Consider the following 22,032-nt stretch of genomic DNA (forward strand, 5'->3'; position numbering starts at 1 on the left):
AACCAAACAGAGCAGGTTATATGCATGTCCTTTCTTCTAAATAGACCAAAGGAGACCTGACTTCTCACACTAGGCTTTCTTGTGAATGCTACGTACCCAGTTTTTAAGGTAACCACAAATGCAGGCATGCTACTCTTCAAGGAAGGGAGGTTATATTAATGGAAAGGTACCCACTGTGGAAAAGAAGAGGAGCCTAGTCCACAATTGCTGTTTTCTCTCTTAGAAGGGAGATATTTGGAAACAAAATAAGAAACACTCCTTAGACTCTGAGGAGAGATGTATATGCACATCACTTATCCTATTTCCTAACAGAGATAAGCCCCATGAATGGACTGAACCTATGCCAGTAGAGCTAGACAAAGCCCTCATTTGCATCTTCCTAAAACTGTAATTCCAAAATATTTCAGAGAAATGTATGTTTTACTGAAAGTTTTCTGGAAAGAACACAGAGAGGGTACAATACATATCTGCTTGAAACACTTCATTCCTTATGTTCTCCTAAAGTTTCTCATTGCAAATCTGTGGCCTCCACTATCTCCCAATCTCTAGCAATCCCTTCTAATACTTGTTACAGTTCTTTTCCTTAATTTAGTTACCCATCCTAGAAAAATACAGTTCTTATGGTTTAGCATCTTGGTACTGGGCAGACCTAAAATTGTTAGTTAGCTAAATAAGGACCTTTTCTTTGCTTTACTATGCCTCTGGAGGATTCTAAGGTCATCCCTCCACACACAGGTTCATGGGACAGAAAGAGCCAATACAATATTTATTTTATTTGTTTGTGGGAAGGGGTGACTGAGCCTTGAGGCAGTCTTTGAACTGTTATTCAGAGAGGTCATCCTACCTTGGGTTCTCCCTTACATCAAAGATAAGCTTTGTGTCAAGAGCCCTTTCCCTTGTAACAAAGATTCTGCACAAGTCATTTTCAACAAGACCGAAAGCAGAATTTCCTCTTAATTTCAAAATAAACATAAAACCCTTGAAGCCAAATCTATTGGATGAGTATGAAAATAGCAGTCAATAATTTTCATTGGTACATTGGCTTACCCAGCCTCACATGAAATTTTATTTAAAATGACATAGTGAAAAAATGATACATATAATCTAAAATAATTAAAATCACCTTCACTGTGAAATAATAGTTTCACCGTATCTAAAGTAAAGCACATTCTTTCCCTTTATTGTCTGGATATAAAACTCTCAATCCTGGGCTCATAAAAATCATAGATTTAAATTTTGTTTTAGAGGAAATACTCCATCCTCTCCTCACATGCAACTTTTAAATTGGTAGAATAACAGAATTTATGCCAGTAGTCTGGGGCATCTATGTCTGTAGTGGGAAGATAGCATTGTTGTTTTATCCCAGCATTTGTACTTGCGTCAATAAAAATGTTGATGATACAACTTAAACAGAAAATCATTCTCAGCAAAACCTCAAAAGTGTGCTGCAGAAAAATAGGAAAGTCATGTGGAGAAAAAGTGCTAAATTTTCGTATCCCCTTCCTCCCAATTAGTTTGTCAGGGATTTTCTTTTTACTGCTTCTGGAGTAAATGACAGTGGTGGTATCTCAGTGAATAGGTCAAATTGGCAGTGACAGTGTTACTCTGGCATTGCTTAAATATGTAAAAGGCACAAATAGACCCAACAGTCACCTGTTGGTATCATAATAATAGGGATGATAACTATCCATATTGAACTTGTACTGTATGTTCACTCTATAAATATTTATTGCATACTTACTAAGTCCCTCTCATTGTACCTAATTTTGGGGATATAATGGAGAAAACAGAGACAATTACCTCCTTGAATGTTACAGGAAACAAATATAATAAAAAGTGTAAGTATGGCAGATGGTAATAAAAACTAGGGAGAAAAATAAAGGGGATGCGGAATGGTGGATATTACCATTGTATGCTCAGAGGTCAAAAAGGGCTTCATTGACATCTGGGAAGAGAACTAAAGGAATGAGAGGGTGAGATAGTGAATAAAGGCCATTTGGGCAGAGGGAACAACATGTACAAAGAACCTGTGGTGGGACTATGTCTGGTCTGATGGAAAAACAGCAATGAGGCCAGTCTGTATGAAGAAAAATGAGCAAACAGCAGAGTAGATGAGGATGTAAGCACTACTTTCAAGATATTTTAGAGACTTGGAATTTTACTGTAAGATTAGGATGCATTGTATGGTATTGAGCAGAAGAGTGGCATGCTTTCTGTAACTTTTACTTTTAAAAGTTTTTTTCTAGAAAGTAGGCTATTAAAGGGCAAGAATATAAGCAGCTATGAGGTGACTGCAATGATTCAGATGAGAGATAATAGTGATTTGAACCAGGATGATGGGAGTAGACAGGTGGATAAGTAGCCATCTTCAGTATATATTTAAAGGGTGCAGCTAAAATAATTTTCTGAAAGATTATATGTACATTGTAAGAGAAGAAGAGGAATAAAGGATAACTGTGTGGTTTTAGGGCTAAGCAACTGGAAAAATGGAGTGACATTTATTGGGTTGAGGCCAATAAAGAAGGACAGGCTCTGAGATGGAGGAAATCAGGAATTTGTTTTAAGACATCTAAACTTTCAGATGTCTGTTAGATATCTTGGTGAAATGTCTATTAGATTTAACAGTGAAATTTTTGAATAGGTGGCTAGATTTACATGTCTAGGGAGAAAAGTCTGGTTTGGAGAGCTAAATTTGGAATTACCCATTGTTAAAAAAACTCAACTGGGTACATGTAAAGATCTAATTAGCTCTATTCAACAATTCATGAATCAGGCTACGTCTCACCTACCAGACAGAAAGGAGGCAGAGCAAGGAAGTTACTCTAGCCAAGAGTGAATTGTTTCAGACAAGGCCACCTTCCTTTGGACAGAGATATTAAATAATACCCTATTTAATAGGTATTAAAGATTGGTTTGCTGACATGGACTTCAAGAAAGTGACTCCAATTTAGGCCTTGTAGTCTCTTTTTCTTAACACCATATATGAGTAGTAGTTAATATCATATAATTGGATAAGATAATGAGGACCTACTACACACTGGGCACTCAGCTCGCATTTGGTATACTTCAACTCATGTAACACTTCCAAGGCAAGTTCTCCATTTCACAAATTGAGCAACTGTGTTAAAGAGTTTGGTGTTAACTTGGCCAAGATCATGTGTCTGGAGTTCCAGGGATCCTGTCTAAACACCCCTGCATTTAATCTACTACCTACTTTTATCTGGAATAATCTGTCCCACAACCAACAGTTACTGCTAAATAAAGTACAAAGAGATAGCAAGTGTTCTTACCTCTGTCAGAGAGTAAGGGCGTGACACCCCAAGAGGCAGATGGACTTGCCTAAAATTAGTGTACAGGACTAGAACCAGAAAGATTATGACTCTCCCACTCCACATGGCTGACCCAAACTCCACACCCCCTTTCCCCACTTTCAGCATCGCAGTAAGAATGTTTTCCTTCCTTTCCAGCACATCAAACAGAACTCTCATGTTCAAATGTGTTACCTTTTGTAGAGCTCAGGGTTTCTTAACATCAACAGTAAATGACAGTTCAGGGTGAGATCATCCTTCGTCTTGTGCATTGTTTAGATGCTTAACAGCATCTTTGACCTATACCCATTTCATGTCAGTAGCCCCCACTCCCAAATGCAAGAACAACAACAAAAATGTCTTCAATTATTGCCAATTATCCACTGGTGGGCAAAATTGCCCTTGGTGGAGAATCACTGGTTCAGCCCATCTCTTACATTCATTGTGTTAAGTTCACCCATGCAGGATAGGAATTGGGGAAAAAAAAAAAAAAAACAAGCCTAATCCTTGTGTATTTGCCTACCATGACTTGCCTAGTCTTCCTTAGAAGGGGAGGTTTCCGGGAAGTTCATGCCGAAACTGGCTGTGTTTTCATTCCTTCACCAGGCAGGCTTTGCCTGCACAGGCCATCCTAGAGTTCTTTGGAGCCTAGCAGTAATTGGAACTCAGGGGCCCTTTAGAGTGATTGTGTGCAGGCCACAAAAGCAGCTGTCTCCACGATTCCAAACAGGAGGTCCGTAAGTCAAAAGCGTCTAATAAAATCTAGGTGGCCAAGCAGTAATTGTGGAACAAATGTGAACACAAATAGGTGTGATTGTAAAGATGTCAGGGCAGTCTTCTGGGTTGCTTCATAAACTTGCTCAGCACCATGTCAGTGGCTTCAACCCAGAAAAGGAATGATTTTTCCTGGATTATGTCTTTGCCACTGGGCTAGCATAACCATGATTTACCACCCCAGAGCCAGTCACATTTAACCCTAGAGCACTGTACAAGGATTGAGGTAAAGTACACACATTCTGGAATATTCCAAAGGGGGGACTTATCCCACTAAATCTAAATCTGAGCACTGTGCTTCAAATTCTTTATTCTACTCATTTATTTTCTATGTCAAGAAACATACCACCAATTTTGAGATCTGTTCTACAGAACCAATAGACATTCTCAGTGTCAGTATTTATCATTATTGGTCTCTTTTATATGAAATTCTTCTTCTATAATAAAAGTTACATCCCATATAATGGGTATGATTGCATCTATCTTTTGTGTTTATATTTTAAATATCACAGTACAAGATATAGGACTGTAAAAGATGTCAAAACATAATCACGCTCTGGGGAAAATAGGATTTGTTGTATGCTTGACAGAGCAGCAGATAGAGTAAGCAATTGCTTACTGCAGATCTGCCATTTCTAATAATAATAAAATCGTAGAGGATGGTGTCGATGTGAAACTACAAACAATGCTTCAGGAACAACCAATTATCAGCCAGTTCTAATGTTATTGCTGAATCATCAGAGGGAAGATGCATCACAATCATTAATAACAGATAAATGTCATAGATGGTGGAGAAAATATTTGAAAATTCAGTGGTTTCAACTTAAGTGGTTCATGAATTATACATTTAATTAAGAAAAGCCAAATGGGAAGGATTTTAAATTTCCAATTTGCAAGATTTTTTTTCCTTTCCCCATTAAAAAATATACAATTTAAGCACAGCAGTGGCTGATGATGGAACAAAATAGATGCATAGATCAAAGCCCCCACTGCTGGCTGGCTGTTTAGGTGAATGGAAGGAAGCAGTTCATGCAGAGAGGGAGCAGGCAGGATGAAAAACACAGTGACAGGAAGGGCTTGCAGCTTAATACCTTCACCTGTTCACAGAGGGTACAAAAGGGCACCTGGATTCTAGTCACAGAGCTACTGCAATCTTCCCTTCTGCTTGTGTGCCTATAAAATGAGGAGATTGAGCTGGAAGATCTCAAATCCCTGCCTTCGCAGACATACCATGAATCTATGAACTGAGGAAACACCTCTCCTCCAGGGGCACACAGCACCAGAGGCATATATACAAGATGGCCACTATTCTATCAAAATCCAGGCTGTTTCTCTTTTTGCTATGATTATGCAGAGAAGACTGAGTTTTACCCTTGATACCAGTGATTTTCAAAGAGAACTTCTGGGACCCCAATCATCCCAGCATCCCCTGGGAACTTGTCAGCAATGCAAATCCTCTGGTTTCTCTCCAGACCTACAGATTAAGAAATGCAGTGGGTGGAACCCAGCAGTTTGTTTTACCAAGTCCTCCAGATGATTCTGAAGTTCTAAACATTTCTGCTTTAGAGAGTCGTTTTTGGAGAGAAGACTACTTCTTAGAGGCTTTACAAATGTGTTCTATTCCCTGCTAATTTTAGCTATAAACACATTGGAGTGATGTAGAATGACAGATAAATTTTTATTCTACAAGATTCTGAGGAAACTGAACACAGGACAGGTAGTGTTGATGGGGGAGGAAATAGTGAGAAATAGTTGTCCTAGATGTGAGTGGGCTTGAATATTAATGGAGTTTGGGGGTTTGGGAGGAAATCTGAGGATGAGGAAGAATAGCCAAGAAGAACATATTGACACAGAAAAAGAGGATAATAGAGAAGAAGAAAGGGGCTATTAGAGGAGCAAAGAATTTGGCATCCGAAGGATCAGGTTCAAACCCCACCCCTTTGCATATGTTAACAATGTGATTTGGAAAAATTACTTTTTATTCCGAGCTCCAGTAACCCTTTCTTACATGATGGACCTACTAGCAATAGCCAGTTAGCCTCACAAAACAAATTATTGAGACGATTTTACAGATTATTTTATTATTCTTTACCTATTCTTCCCTATTCTTAGACCCCATTCTTCCAGCAGCTTCTGTATGTTCCACCATTGAAGAAGGCTACACCACATGAAGGAACAGACTGGAAAGTTTTAGCAGCTAAGAAAATGAATTCACCAAGAGAGAAATGGAAATTATAGTCTCACATTCTAAGATTATAGGGTAAAGAATACAAAGATTTCTTGGGTACTAGTGGTAACCTGTAGTTTCTGTTAAGTGAAAAGGGTTACTATGGATTTCAGAGAGCTAAAACATATTCTCTCCCCAAATAGGCATTGAACAAAGATCCCTAAACTGAAACATGGCCCTAAGAATTTGCTCAGGATTGTCTTTATTTCACAAAAGATTCAAAAGATGAGGAGTCTCTGACAACAGGGGAATCTGAACTACATTTTTCCTTCTCTTTATATTGGAGAAAAACTTACTATCTAGATTGTTCTCTGGTTTCAAACAAAAACCCTTTGAGCATCTCTCTGGTGGAGACAGAGTAACAGGCTTAGAAGTGAGGCAGCAAAGGAAATTAGTAGCAGGAGACCACATGAAATGATAAAGGCTCCAGTAGAGACTTGGAAAAGAAAATGAAGATCCAATACCTGGGAAAAGAAAAAGAGTGTCAAAGCATATTTTCAAAAAGAAAACATGAATTGCACTTATGCCTACTTGACCTAACTGCATAGACTCTTAAGAAGATGTAAAAAATATTGAGGGTGGAGTAGACCATCCATACATAGGTTTGACCTTCCATCCATTGCAAAAATAAATATATTTTGCAACATCTCATGCATCCTCTCCTTGGTCATCTCTAATAATAGAGTACTTATTATCTCATAAATCATCTGCTGCTGTAACTCTAAAGTTAACATTGGTCTTCATTATATTAAGGGCCAAACATCTTTCTCTAATCCCCAACAGCCATGACCTTTTTTTTCCTTCTAGACATCAAAACAGAGGGCTTCATTTAACTTTTTATGCACAAGAAAGCAGTTTGATCTATGAAGGCAGATCAATTATTATTTCCAATTTTTTTCCCCAGGATCAAAATCTAAGTTTTTATCACTTTCTTTTGTAACTTAACTTCTGACCCTTGCTATGTTTGGCTATCTATCTCTTGATATACTTCGGATTCTTAATTCCCCTTTCAGTAAGGGGTACCTGAACACAATATTCCAGTTCAACTGCATGAGTATTTTGTAAGGTGTTAAAAATACAGATTGTATAATACATCACTCAGATATAATAAAACCAAATTGTTAGGAGGAGGACTAGCTATCTGTATTCTAATAAACTTCCTATTATCCTGTGTTCTGAATAAAACGTATGAGCAGTTCAGAGTAAGAATACTTAGTGTCATCCATCTTATTTTTTATAAGTTAAAATTCATGCTAGTGTTTAGCTCTCCTGCCACAATTTTCATCTTGTTCCTTTTTTCCGTTTGCACAATTACATAGCAATTAAAATTTTTATTATGATGAAAACATAATGTAGAGAGTAAAAGTCTTTTGTATTTCTTTCCCTTATCTTGAGAAAACCCCTGTGTACATCCCTAAGTTTCTAAATTTAATAATTTAGAAACACACACATACTCACAAGTTCCCACACATAAGAACATAATTTTAATGGTCTAAAGCTAAACATCTTGATTTACAACATGCTTTCACATAGTAATACATCCTGGACTTTTTCCTACCTGAACCTATTTTGTAGGTTTAATGCTATTTTGTGCATTTGCACATTCCATGCATAAATGATATTTTTGTTATTATTCTTTGTCAAAGTTTTCCCTCATATCTTCATTCCTGAAAGTATTGTCAGTATTCTGTCAGTATAAATAAGTTTTATTTTTATTGAAATCATTTATAAATTGCTGTCAGAATTTAATGATGTCTATTAAATGGTCTGTTTTTATAGATTCACTGTTTTCTTCTTCCCCTTCTTTCCTTTTGTTCTTTCTAAAATCTGGTTCCTTACTTGTATTGTTTATGCTTTTTCTATTTTTTCTTGGTGAAGGGGATGATTAAGATGGTAAGATTCCCACACTCCAACTTTCTCAAGAGTTTTTTTATTATAGATCAGGTTTAAGGTCAGAATACTGGTTGATCTGTATTGCCTCCTCATCCTTTGGGGAATTTAAATTCAGTAAGATTAGTGAGGAATGTTTCAGGTAGTCTGCTTCCACATAGAGAAGACTGCTAGAACACACCAGAACTCTCTTTTTTTTGTATTTTGTTTCTATCATGTCTTGCTTCTGCATTATTTAATGTAAGTGCAGATGACAGACATGACCCGCAGCCTCTGTCTGGGCAAGAGGTCCCCAGTTCTCCTGTGAGCTCAGATTTCCAAGTTTATTTGCAAGTGATCATGTTTTGACCTAACTAGTATATTCCTCTTCTTCACCCCTATCATTATATATTCCACTTCTTGGGGGTCTCTTTTGAATCAGTTATATTCTTCCCCTTCCCTATACATAAACTTGATTCTACTTAATTTCTACAGTTCGTATAATTTCTCAGCCTTCAGATAGTATCAAATTTACAAAAGCTTAATCTCTGAGAATACTTTCCTGTGTTCAAAGATGTCTAGCTACTAATTTAAAAATTGACAGCATGTAATTTGTGCAAAGATGTGGAACTGTAATTATTATGCATTTCTGGTAGAGATGTCAACTGGTACAACAACTTTGAAAAAATTTTATAGTTTTGTATAACTATAAAGAAAAATAAAAATGCCCATGGACAGTCTAATAGAAAAATGTTTATTTCAACCAAATACATAATGGACCCAAGCTGGAAATAATCCAATATTCTTATTAACAAGAAACTGACTAAACAAATGTGGTACATTCATAAATGAAATACTACTCAGCAATGGAAAGGATAAAATGGCCTGATAGTCACAACAACATAGGTGAATATCCACAGATACATTAAAAAGTATCTTTCCAAGTTGACAGTAACTGTGCTAGTTGGGATGAGGATGTAATTATGTGTGTAACTCTTAAGCCACTGTGTTGTATACTTGAAGACAATATTGTGTATCAACTATACTTCACTAAAAAAAATGTGAAAATAAATAAGACACAAAGAGTATATTCTGTTTGATACCACTTTATGAAACCCAGATACTGGTAGACAATATCTATGATAATAGAAATTGGGTAGCCATTATGGTGGGAGAGATCAACCAGAAAGGGTCATAAGAAAATTTCTGAAGATACAGTAATGTTCCACATTTTATTTTGGAGTGGCAGATAGATAAGGTTATAACTATTACAATTAACTGAACTGAACACTTAAGATTTGTGCATGTTATAGTATGTTCAATATATCTTAATTTTATACTTCATATTTATATATGTCTTCACAGTTATCAATAAGATTCCAGAGATTGATTGATGATCAGCAAAAATGATGTACTCTCATTCATCTTCAAGCTTTTGTTCATGCTTTGCCTTCTGAGCAATGTTTGCTCATCTCTTGCTTGAATAGCTCCTGTTTATCCTTCCAGTTTCAACACGGAATTCTTGTCAGAAGACTTTTCACCACAGATAACTCTAGGCTCCTTCTCTGGGCTTCCTATGATGCCTCTGTCAAAGAGAGCACATCATCCCACATTGGGAGAATCCACATTAGTAGTAACTAGTGATAACTGGTCGAGTTTTATAAGGCACAGGTTTTGCTTTACTGTATTCTAAGTCAAAAAATGGTCACAGAATAGATGCTAAGAAATTACGTAATGACTGAGTTCCAAGGTCAGTGGTAAAGTCCTTGAACTTACATCTTTAAGTTAAATTTTAACAAGTACCTGGAAGCGTGTGTAATGCAGGCAACCTTCTGACTGCAGCATACTGAGAAACACTGCTACATGAGTATTGCTGGAGAAATTGAGTGTGCATTTTGAGCCCCAAATATTGAATACATCTTACAGCTTTTCTTAATATGTTCATCCATTCCCTTAATCCCTAGACATCCCATCATCACATCTTTCATTACACAAAGCCAATTATGGGCAAAGTGACCATATAAATTTTCATTGAAATTGGGATATATTTGCATATAATGGGATATTACAATTACACCAGGGCAATAGGTGTAACAATGAATACAGCCAGGATAATATTTTTTTCTTATGTTTTCCAGATTTATTTTATGCCTGGACCTTCAATGATAACCCCTTGTATGTCCAAGAGGACAATAGGAGGTTTATATCACAAGATACAGGAAACTTGTACATTGCCAAAGTGGAACCATCAGATGTGGGCAACTACACTTGCTTCGTAACAAACAAGGAAGCACAGAGAAGTGTTCAAGGACCACCCACTCCGTTAGTGCAGCGCCCTGATGGTAAGATGATGAGTTATATTGGTAATATACTTGTCTGTGGCTCTTGAAGACTGGGGAGATCTGTAAAGCTTTCTTCTTCCCTATGGTTTAGTGGAGCCATATCATCTATAAGTTGAAGTCCAATTCACAAATACAATGAATATCAGGTTTTATCAAAAAATATATTAGAATCTTGAATCGTTCGCCCACATGGTGCAGTATACATCATTCTGGATATACTATGGATCAACCTGGAACAGATCATCCTTTCTTTGCTGGAATATTTTTTTTTTAATTATCTTTGTTGGGGGGAGTAGGCGTGTGTGTGTGCACGTGTGGGTGCTGTCAAACTTATTAATTGAATAATATATTTTTAATGAGCATAGGATACAGCTTCTCTTTAATACCTCTTTCTTTTCATATTTGTCCTTTTTGTTCATCCTTAATTTACCTGGCTGGCAAAACAGGAAAATTTTTCACATCCAAGGAAAGTAACGCAAGCCAACATTAATTATGAACACTCCAAAGAGGAATGAAACACAAGATTCATGCTAATTATATTCCTCCAAGGATCATAATTCAGATTGGTCTCTGACAAGTTTTGTAACTTAGTCAAGTCATAGCTGGTACAAGATTTAGAGAGTTAGGAAATCTAAAGAAATCATAGAACTAAAAAAATCCTCGAGTTGATTCTTTAATTAAATATGCACAGTGGGAAATGTAAAGATAGAAAATATGTCGATGCATTTTATGGTCAGTTTTGGACTTGAAACATAATACCTCATAGAGTTTTTCACCTCTCTGAGGAATTTAAGAAAACCAAGAATATAATGCTCATAATGGCTAACAGAATCATAGAACTAGCTCTATACAGGGAGTTCTTATGACAGAACTTTTATAATCACTAACCATCCAAATATATTTAAATGGTCTTAATTCAGATTTCAGCAACCACTAGATTTATTCGTAAGTCCAATTTCTCCCCTTTAGTGAATACTCTGCTCATGACTGAAAGAGCTCATAAGCCAATTATATGCATAGGAATTCTACCATATTTTTCTATTTTTTCCTGTCTACTCTCACTTTCTGCTTCTCCCTTTCTTCATTCCTTCATTCTTCCATCCCCTCTTTTCTCTTCAACACATTTATAGTAAAAATAGAAGCATTACACATAATATTTTAAAAATCAAACCTCTTCTAAAATAGTCAAGAAATATCAGACTTCAAGAAAACAGGAACTATATAAAACCAACCAATTTATTTGAATAAAGTAATACTCTCTACCACTTTAACCATAGCTTCCTTGATTGTTTGGAATAGTCAAAGTCTTAAAAATGAGGTTTTTAAAATGTAAATATACTTTGTAAATTTTTTCTTTTTTGCACTTGTACTGGCCACCAATAAACCATTTTTTAAAGGAATATATTACTCTGGTGTTTGGTATAACTAAAAAAAATATAATCAAAAGCTTTAAAGAATCTTGATTGTCATAGACTAAATTAATTCAGTTACTGAGGATAGCCCAGAAATACATTCCGTTTGCTACAACTCCTCTGGTAGAAAGTGTATTTACAACACATTAGACTTATTCTTACCTTATCCCATATCCATGATCTCTTATTGAAAAAGTTTGAAGCTGTAAAAACAGAAAAATTTTTGTAAGTATACAGCAAGCTTGTTTAGCAGTAAAACCTCAATGAACTGACAAAAGAATATTTAGGTTTTTGTTTATCCCAACTAATGTGACTACTTCATAGGTTTTCTTGCAGATATATTGATATTTTGGATTAATATAAGGTGCTGTATTAGACCTCTTACAGTATTAATTGAAATTTTCCTTATTCCTGAACAGATCTGGCCCCATTAGTTCAGTGAAGGAGTAATAGATGTGGATATCTCTAGAGAAGAAACTTTTTTGATAACTCAGAAGCATTTTGAAATATAGGTGCATTTAGTTCTTAATTGGAAACACTACTATTTTTAAGAGTTAATATGAAATATGGGGAAATTTGAGATGTCACTATTTTGACAATTTGATATATCTTAGACATTCTTTTTCAGGGGAGGGTAAGTGAATTGATTCCTTAAATAGTATCATGAAGTTTCTCTGCCCTCTGTCACTCAGTAAAGTATAGAAAAATATTGTTAACTGAAGGACAAAATAATAAGATTTTGGTTAATGAAGCATTTTCTTCATGGAAAACTTCTATTCTCCAGAAATGCTGCTAGCTTTTTTGATATTTAACAGGTGTGATGGGGGAATATGAACCAAAGATTGAAGTGCGTTTTCCTGAAACTATACAAGCTGCAAAGGATTCATCTGTAAAACTGGAATGCTTTGCCCTTGGAAAGTAAGGTTGTTTTTTTTTTTTTTCTGGTTGTTTTAATTTTTTTAAAAACCTTTTTGTTATTCAAACATTGCTCTAAAGTAAATTACCAAATAGATTTCAAATGCTGGGCAAAAGTGGAACTTTCTTATTGGAATTTAAACAAACATGCCTAATACTCTGAAAATGATTGGGACTGTAATTCACCCCTACGTGTGCTGGTATTTCCTTTAGTTTGAGGGTAATGAAGGCCATTTAGGCAGCACATTGCAAAGGAGTAAGTGCAATTGTATAAGACTGTGGGCAAGTCACTAGGCCTTCTCCACAGCCTTCACTCCATCTCTTCCTACATCCAGAAATATATTGGTTGGAGTGTCATCTTGCTTATTTAATCAGCAATTGTTGTAAATGAAAAACCTGCACTGCTAGTTTCCAAAATAAGACTAATTAAAGGCCATTGTTCATAGTGGATATTTAGAATTGAGCCAAACGTGACCTGGTAGTGGAGGGAGGCATTTTGTTTCACTCAGATAAGTGTTTATCAGAGACAGGTTTGGAATGCTTTTAAACCAGTCAAATATCTGCATTTCTTCACAGAAGAACCAGACATCTCTGGGCCTTTTGGTAATATTCAAACTTCATTTTTTTATGCCAAACTTCATTTTTAGGCATAAAAAATCTGCCATTTAAAAATATCAGCATGTATATAAATTGCCTGGGCACAATTGAGATTCTGTAAGTCTGGGGTGAGGCCTGATTTCTCCATTGCTAATAAGCTCCCAGGTAATTGTGGTTCTTCTTTTCTACAGAAAATACTTGGCATAGTAAGAGACTTGACTCTCACTATCAACTTTGAGGGCTTACCTCTAAATCCAGAGTCTATTCCTAATGTGTGAATCACTTTTAGAAATAGTGATTTACATCTAAAATTATGGAAAACATCCTTAAAAGTCTGCATCTTATTATTAAGTAAATACACTAAGCAATTCAAATAATGCTGGCTACTAAATCTTTTAGGCTCCTTTCTATATGTGAAATTTTGTAGATCTTTACATTTCTCGGCTTATTCATTTTTCATGTCTTTAAAAATGTTTTCATACACTACTGGTCCCATAGAATTTGTCCAGTAAACAATTATTGATTGAATAAATTATTCTTAAAAAGTGACAAGTGGAGACCTTATGTCACAGTTTTTGTTTGCTTGCCTTTAAAGATATGATGAACTTTCACAATTTTCAAGCTTTCTGAGAAATTAAGATTTACAAAAAGAAATAAAACACTTGTCAGGAAAATACTATGAGTGTTAGATGATTTATTTTAAAAGAAGACCAATGAAAATAGTACCTAGAAATAATATTAATAGCTTATCTATCATATTTGATACCAGAAAATATGGATTCCTATAATTTAAAAAAATACTCTTACATAGTAAAATCACTTTGAAAACTATTAGGCTAGTTCTCAAGTATCTCATGTAAATAAATTTCATTTGTTAAACATTTATAACTAAAAATTTATATAATGCACATAATCTTTAGAACTGTGTGGGGTACATCATAAATTTATTGCATATGAGAAAAATGAAGCTCAGATTGAATAAATCACCTGTTTAGTTTCATACTTCTGTTAAGGAGGCAAAGTCAATTCAAATCTAGTCCTCACCTTATTTTAAGTTCTGAATTTAGGAACTTGTGAGTAAATACTTAATAATGGCTCTTGAAGTCAGCAGAGGCAGATTCAGTTCCTACATTTCTCAAGAGTTGTGTGACCCTTAGTAAATATCCTTCTTAACCTCTGTGAATTTCCATATTCTCATCTAAGAGGAGTCATAATGACACCTGTCTGTTGTGTTTCTTTTGAAGATTTGAGTGGATCATGTAAGTAAAAAACATATAGCACTGGGCTTGGCATTTAGGCAGTAAATGTCCATTGAGTTATTAACTCCAAATGCAAATACCGTTGTCTTTTTGTGTTATTACCAGTGTTTAAGTTATTGGGGACTTTCAAACTAGAAACAGGTATCTCAGAGAGTCTACACATTCTCATCTCTCTGCAACACATTCCTTTTCTGTCTGCCTCAATATTTGTGGTGATATTAGAGAGAAAGCAGCACACAGGGTCAGTTCTGGAGTAGAAAAGAGAAGACGTGGAGAAAACTTAGTTGCTCAATATAGTCTTTGAATTGCTCACATGGAAGATTTAACTTTATTTATTTCTACATTTTTATTCCTAAAAAATTCAAACCTACAGAAATGTGGAAAGAGTAATACCTGCACAGTCATGTCAGTCATGTATCCTTTACATGAACTGGCAAAATATAAGTCTTTGTGACATTTCCTTCTCTGTCTGTTTTGTTCTCTCTCATTCTCTGTGCATGCACACACACATGCACCAAGCATTAAAACAGATGCATGATAAGTAATAACTGAGCTTGCATTTGGAGGGGGGACATATTTATGCCACTCAAAATATTGCTATAGATCCATAGCTACTCTTCAACCAAACTTGCTATAAAATTTAGGGATGGAAGAAAAAAAAAAGGAAGAGTCAGGAAATTTTGACCATCACATTTATAGTTTACCATTTGACTTTACTATTTGATACAGTCATAGATACATGCTAACATATCCAAAGAGGACAAATGAAGCCTTAGAATGTCGGAGGTAAATTGTTGAGAATTCTCAACTGGAGTAATTCAGAACTAAATAAATCATCTTTCATTTTATTAACCTCATGGTGATGGAAAACAGCACATTAAAAACTGACAACCAAGAAAACTGCATATGGTAAAATTTATTATCTTAAAAACATATGGGAGTATCTGGACTTCTTGATATAATTTGAACTACAATATTTGACTTAGGAATATTTGAGCTGGGGAAATAATAGTTTTAAAAGTCCTCTCCCCAGTGACTGTAATGGGGTATGTCGTGGGGACTTGATAATAGGGGGAGTTTAGTAACCATAATGTTGTTCAAGTAATTGTACATTAATGATACCAAAAAAAAAGGGTCCTCTTCCAAAATGGCTTATCTCATGTGATGTACAAAAAAAACTGATTGATAAATTGTCTGTTCATGGTTAAGTTTATATATAAAAGAACTGTTGCACATGAAATAAAATTAAAGAAGAATGGAAAATGATGAGAATTACTTAACTGCACTTCATAGAAAGTTGTCAAGGAAATAATTGATTTAATAGAGTATGTGCTCCAGAACACTTTATCTGAAAATTAATCAATGTTGAGGCATTATTTATTAAATTGAGGCATTAAGATGGAATTGAAATTCCTTGGGGTCAAAATGGAAAGTCCAAAGCATTCACTGAGTAAAAGTAATAGTGTTAATATAACCTGTGTAAGATACATATATTTTTGTGCACCTGGAGTGTAAATACATTTCTCATTCCTTCAAATGAAAAAATGTATATGAAAATGCTTTATATATTTTGTAAAATATTATACAAATGTGAACTACTAGCAAAAAGAGTTTTCATATATGCTTGCCAGAAGTTTTCAGAAAACAAATTGCATTGCAGTTAAAACATTCCAAACATAACTGAACATGCTTTTTAGCCCATTATAAAATTTGACATTTACCAAATACTATACTGACTTTTCCAAATTTGCAAACTTAGCAAATATAAAAAACAACACACTCTGTGGATAATTAATTATGGATAGGCACAATTAACAATATGAAAGTAACAAAATCAAACATCTTGCTTTTTTAATTATAAATCTATGTAGTTTATTGCCAAATGTTTTCATAAACTCTATTGAATGATAATTGTAAATCATGTTCTCTGACATCTTTTCATAAAAAGAGATCTGTGCAGTCGCAGGGGGGCCATCAGGTGAGAAATCGGGGAACAACAGTGGTGAAGCTTAGAACCTCACCTCCCCCCCTCCCATTTTGAGAGAAAGCTTCTGCATCCGTGGATGTTTTATTGCCCTTGTCTAGCTTGGATTAGCACATAGTCTACAGGCACACACATGATCATCTACAATTGCTCTCTTACAACACTAAACTATGTTTTCTACCTTTATCTTGCATCTACCTACCACTTCAGCATTTTATTAAAAATAAAATAATAATAATAATAAAGGGAGAAATGTGGGATCCACATATAAATCAAGTATAAAAATCAAACGAATATTCATATTTGACCTGATTGTTTATAGTCCATAATGCGTGATCAAAACCAAAAGTTTCTGTGATGAAGGCCCTTGTACTGTTCACCATGTAAGAACTTATTCACTATGTAAGAATTCGTTCACCATGTAAGAACTTGTTCGTTATGCTTCAGAAGATTGGAGACTGATGAGAATTAGGCTTGAGATGGATTAATGATTGTGCATTGAGCATTGACCCCCCCCTATACAGAATTTTATTGTTGTTAACAACCATTTGATCAATAAATATGAGAGATGCCCTCTCAAAAAAAAAAAAAAGAGATCTGTGCAGCAATGGAATTTAGCTATTTTCCCCCCCAAATATGGGTAACTGCTGTGTACAAATCCATTTAAATCTCTTCATTCACTTTCAAGGTACTACACTCCTTTATAAGATATTTGATAAATGCAAAACTGAAAAAAGCTAATTGACTCAGAGAGAAATGAAATCAAAGTTTTTTTCTTATTAACAATGTTTCTAAATGCTTTTGCTAACCAACTCCTGACTACTTATGCTATAAACTATGCATTCATAAAGCTGGGGTTTACAAAATTTGATAACAGAAAGAGAGAAGAAAGGAAGGATGGAAATAGGAAGCAAATCAGCAGGTGAATATGTGGACTGGAGGGAGAGAAAAAGAAAAAAAGGTGTTAAAACCTAGACACGGCATATCAGGTCAATGGAATTGAGGTAACCAGATTTTAGTGTGAAGTTTTATGTTTATCTGGCAAGGAATTAAGCTGTGCTATTTGCTGTAGCTGTGCTGTAAGAAGTTAACATTTCCTCTATCATCCTTGTTTTTGAACCTCCTGTTGCCTTTTTGGTTTCCCTAGAGACTCTTTCTTAGAGAGTCTTGAGTCTAAAGTTCTTTCAGCTTTAATCCCTGCTGTTACCCTGAAGTCCTGTTGATGCTATGAAAATCCTTATTTGCTAATCCCATCATCTCTAAAATTTCTAAATCTTTCTGTTGACAGCTTTTTCTCTTAGGCATGGTCATAATTTTTATGCTTTTTAGGTTATCTGGTGATTTTAGATTGAATTTTGGGGATAATAAATGTTATACAGTCAAATGCTAGATTGTGGTTATTTATTTAAAATACTGGCTCTTATTGATAGGAGTTAAGTTACTGTCAATCTGCTAAATCTTTACGTGGCTTATTATGAAGCTTCCTTAGAGTAGCTGTGGAGTGGACTTTAGTCTAAGGCTAGTTCACTCCTGAGATGCAACCCTTACTGAATGCTCCAGTATTCACTGCATCTCTGTACTCTAGTTTGATGGACCTGTAATGCCTTTCAGCCCTATTTGAGTCCTGAATATTGTTCTGCACACAGCCACATGTGACACTTTTGTTATGTTATGTTATGTTATGAGATTTCTGGAGCACTCTTTTTTTGTCATCCTATTCTCTCTGATACTCTATAATCCCAGCCACTTCAATCTTCTGTGTCTTCTCAATGCAGTGAAACAGTAACGTCCTATTTATGTTCTCCTTTATTCTCTGATCTGGAAAGTAACTAAAGACAGAAAACCAGGGATACCAAAAGCTTACTTCACATATTTCCTCCTCTCTCAGGGGTCACAGTTTTTGCTATCCAGGGATCAAATGTTTTTACATTTCCAGAATAGGGTTTGGTTCCCATGTTTGTCTAGCTTTCTAATTGTTTCCATCAGGAAGATAAATTTAGTCCCAGTTACTCCAATATAGCTAGAAGACAGATATTGTTTTTAATGCTCATTTTGAAGGTAAATACAGTGAAGTTTAGAGAAGTAAAGTGACTTGATCAACAGAAGTTGTAGAACTGGAATTCAAATCCATATCTCACTGATTCTGATTTCAAAACTCACACTCAAATTTACATCAAATTATCTTTTTAATATAAGAGTTAATTTCCCATGTGAAAATGTAGTTAGCCCTCAATTCTCTCAATGTGATCCTAGAAAAAGGCTTGAAAATTTTCAGCAAAATGTTAAAAAAGATTTTATCTGGGGAATGGAATTATGGATATATTTCTCATTTAGTTTCTCTGTAATTACTAATATTTCAACAGCAAGTAAGTTTTAATTTTATATATTAATTTTTTTTAATTCAAAAGATAACCTTTTTAAAATTCAAGCTGTTTTTTAATGAGAAAAAAATGTGTTTCCAAAAATCAGTCAGAGCCATTCAGGAGCATACACCCCACCAGTTTGTACGTGATGATGGCAATAACTATGATTTATAAAAATCTGGAATAGATGATTAGGGAAAACACAGAAAACCCTGTCCCAGTCACCTAGGAGAACGCTGCAATCATGCAGGAAGAGAGAATAGAGATTGAGGCCAAGGGAAGGCTGGCTACATTGGTTACTTATAGATCTAACCATCTTAAACAACCAAAGGCTAATCTGAGTACAGAATAATTGAGACAAAACTTCAGATCCCTGCTTGAACTTCAGTTGCTATGAACTTTGGGATATGTAACTCACTGTCTGTACAGAATTTTCAGAGCTGACATGATCACAGCTTTCAACTCTCAGCTTTGTCTCATTTGTTTAACATGGCAGACTCTTAATTGTCTAAGCTGCAAATTAATTGTGTTGTGAAACACCCTGAGAAACTCTGTGTATAGGTGCTATGCAAATATAGTATGATTGATTGATAGATCTGTGTGTTTCCATTTAAGAAAAACAGGCTTTTTCTCCTAGTGAAGAAATTAAACTGATCCTTCTCATAACTTTTCTACTGCTCTTGTAAACAACCAAACATATTTTCCTTTTTTTTTCTTCTGAATCTTAATTTAGTAACTTTGCTGTCAGTATTCCTGAATGTAAATAAAATTAGGAGCATCCCTGAATGTTCCTATGTGTTCCATAACCTTCACAAAGACAACTATATTTCTGTATACATATATGTTTTTTCCTTTTTACTCATGAAAGAAAAGATACCCTTTTAATTAATTAATAGCCATTAGTTGGCTATTAATGTCAAGCAATAAATTTGAAGTCTCACTAAGATGTCTTTAGGTATTCCAGAACTTTGAGATGACAGAGCAACTATCTGATGTTTGCTTTTCTGACACATAAGGACATAATTGAGGATTATACCACAGAAAGTTTGCTCAGGTCTCTCAGGATGGCAATAGTATTTCTAAATCAAATTATGTGCATTCAGGTTTTTCAGGTGTTTAACAACTGGTTTAAAAAATAATCAGAGAATCTTAAAAATTTCCTATTTGGATACCTGCTAAGTAGTTTGCTTTTTTTCTTTCTTTCTTTCCTTATTGAATTGAAAGGATAGAGAGCAGAATATTTTCCTATGCATAGTTTGTCCCATTGTCTCCAGATTACACATTGAAACCTAATCTTCATGTTCTCACTCACTGCCTTGTATTTTACCATATTATCTTGCTTAGCATAAAATAATCTGGCAAATTCCATAAATACTCCTTTCTGTTGACCATGCTTGCAAATCTGAGAACTGACAAATCTTCAAGCCAATCTTTGAGAAACAGGAAAACATTTCTCAACAAATACACACATATACATGCGCTCACTTCCTAGGACTGCATGATTTATTAGTAGATTCACTAGTATTTTAAGACAGCTCTGGATTCTGGAAAAAATAAAGAGTTTGAATTCAAAGAGATAAGGTTTAAATCCTAAATTCTCCTGTCTATAACTGAGTATGATTAGTTTTCTCATCTGTAAAACAAAGGAAAATTTAGTTATATGAGAGATACAGAGATTGATAGATAAAGTAGGATTGTTGTACAGACTGGAAATACTATTAAACTTACATACTTACCTACCAGAGTTCCTGGCCCATGATAGACAATCAATGAATAGTAACAATTTTATTAATTGTGGTAATTGTAGTGCTGCTTTGACTGAGAAGTTAAAAAGAAACACACAGGAAGAAGAGAAGGGGTCTCTGCATTCTATTTTTGTGCTAATGCAATCCTTAAAGACTCGCTCAGAATAATGCATCTACCATTTCAAAATCTTGTGTTTAATCTTTATAAGGATTATTGGCATCCCTCACACATTCATTTCCCAAATTGGGCACCATATTTATTAACTCAGCCAACATGTATCAGATACCTCATTTGATCTTTATTTCCTTTATTCCTTCATTTATTTAGTCAGTCAGTCAGGAGTTCTCCAAGCAGCAGGCACCAGACGAGACTTTGGGGAGATTAAGAAGATTACATAGGGCCTTAGGGAACTTGCAGGCTGCTGAAAATAGGATTGATGTAACAACACATGGGTCACACATTTTTCTTGGGATCTGCTCTTTCTTTATAAACTTTGAATGAAGGAAGATTCAAAGATACACGCTCTGGGAGCTTCACTGATTATTTTTTTCCCCCAGGCTGCCCTTAGTTAAACTGAGAGTGAAAGGGGTCACTGTCAATTCCTTTGGTAGAGCTAATTGTAGGCTATTTCTTAAGGGGTTCTTTCTATCTTATCTATGAGAAATAAGAGATTCTTAACTTCCTTGTTCTCTCCTTTCACCAAGACTTTTTTAAAAAATTATTATTAAGAGGCTTTTAAAAATAAGTTTTAGAATGGAAAAATTGAGCAGAAAGCACAGCAAAATCCCATTCAACCCCACACTTAGTTTCCCCTATTATTAACACCTTACATTAAGATGGTATATTTGTTACAGTGAATGAACCAACATGAATATGTTTTTATTAACTTAAGTCCATGATTTATTCAAATTTCCTTGGTTTTTGGCAGATGATAAAAAATACTAATACTCCACCCACATTGCACTGAGTTCTAGTCTCCCTAAGCTCTTCTTGGCTGTAGCAGTGTCTGAGACTTTCCTTGTGGGTGGTGACTTGACAGTTTTGAGAAGTAGTAGTGAGTTTTATTGCAGGATGGTGTTCTGTTGGAATTTGTCCTGTATTTTCCTCATGTTTTGACTGAGATTATGGGGTTTGGGAAAGAAGAGCACAAAGGAATGCAATTTTTACCACATAATATCAAGGTTACTACTCTTATCAAAATGATTTGTGGCTGCAGTGCTGGCTTCATCATCTAGC

The 22,032-nt window shown here is 35.1% G+C and overlaps 1 protein-coding gene across 3 annotated transcripts in view; it reads left to right on the plus strand.

The window, feature by feature from the left end:
* The window catches only part of CNTN6 (contactin 6), a 272,282-nt gene that overhangs the window by 165,501 nt on the left and 84,749 nt on the right, over positions 1–22,032 (plus strand). For 2 of the 3 annotated variants that reach the window (XM_037019376.2, XM_073230945.1), the window contains 2 exons: positions 10,317–10,520; positions 12,748–12,850. In XM_037019376.2, coding sequence (XP_036875271.1) covers positions 10,317–10,520; positions 12,748–12,850 — 307 coding nt within the window. The remainder of the gene's footprint in view (positions 1–10,316; positions 10,521–12,747; positions 12,851–22,032) is intronic. The other variant, XM_037019377.2, reaches the window with a different exon arrangement.

Source organism: Manis javanica, chromosome 3, assembly GCF_040802235.1.
Source record: "Manis javanica isolate MJ-LG chromosome 3, MJ_LKY, whole genome shotgun sequence".
Classification (NCBI taxonomy): domain Eukaryota; kingdom Metazoa; phylum Chordata; class Mammalia; order Pholidota; family Manidae; genus Manis; species Manis javanica.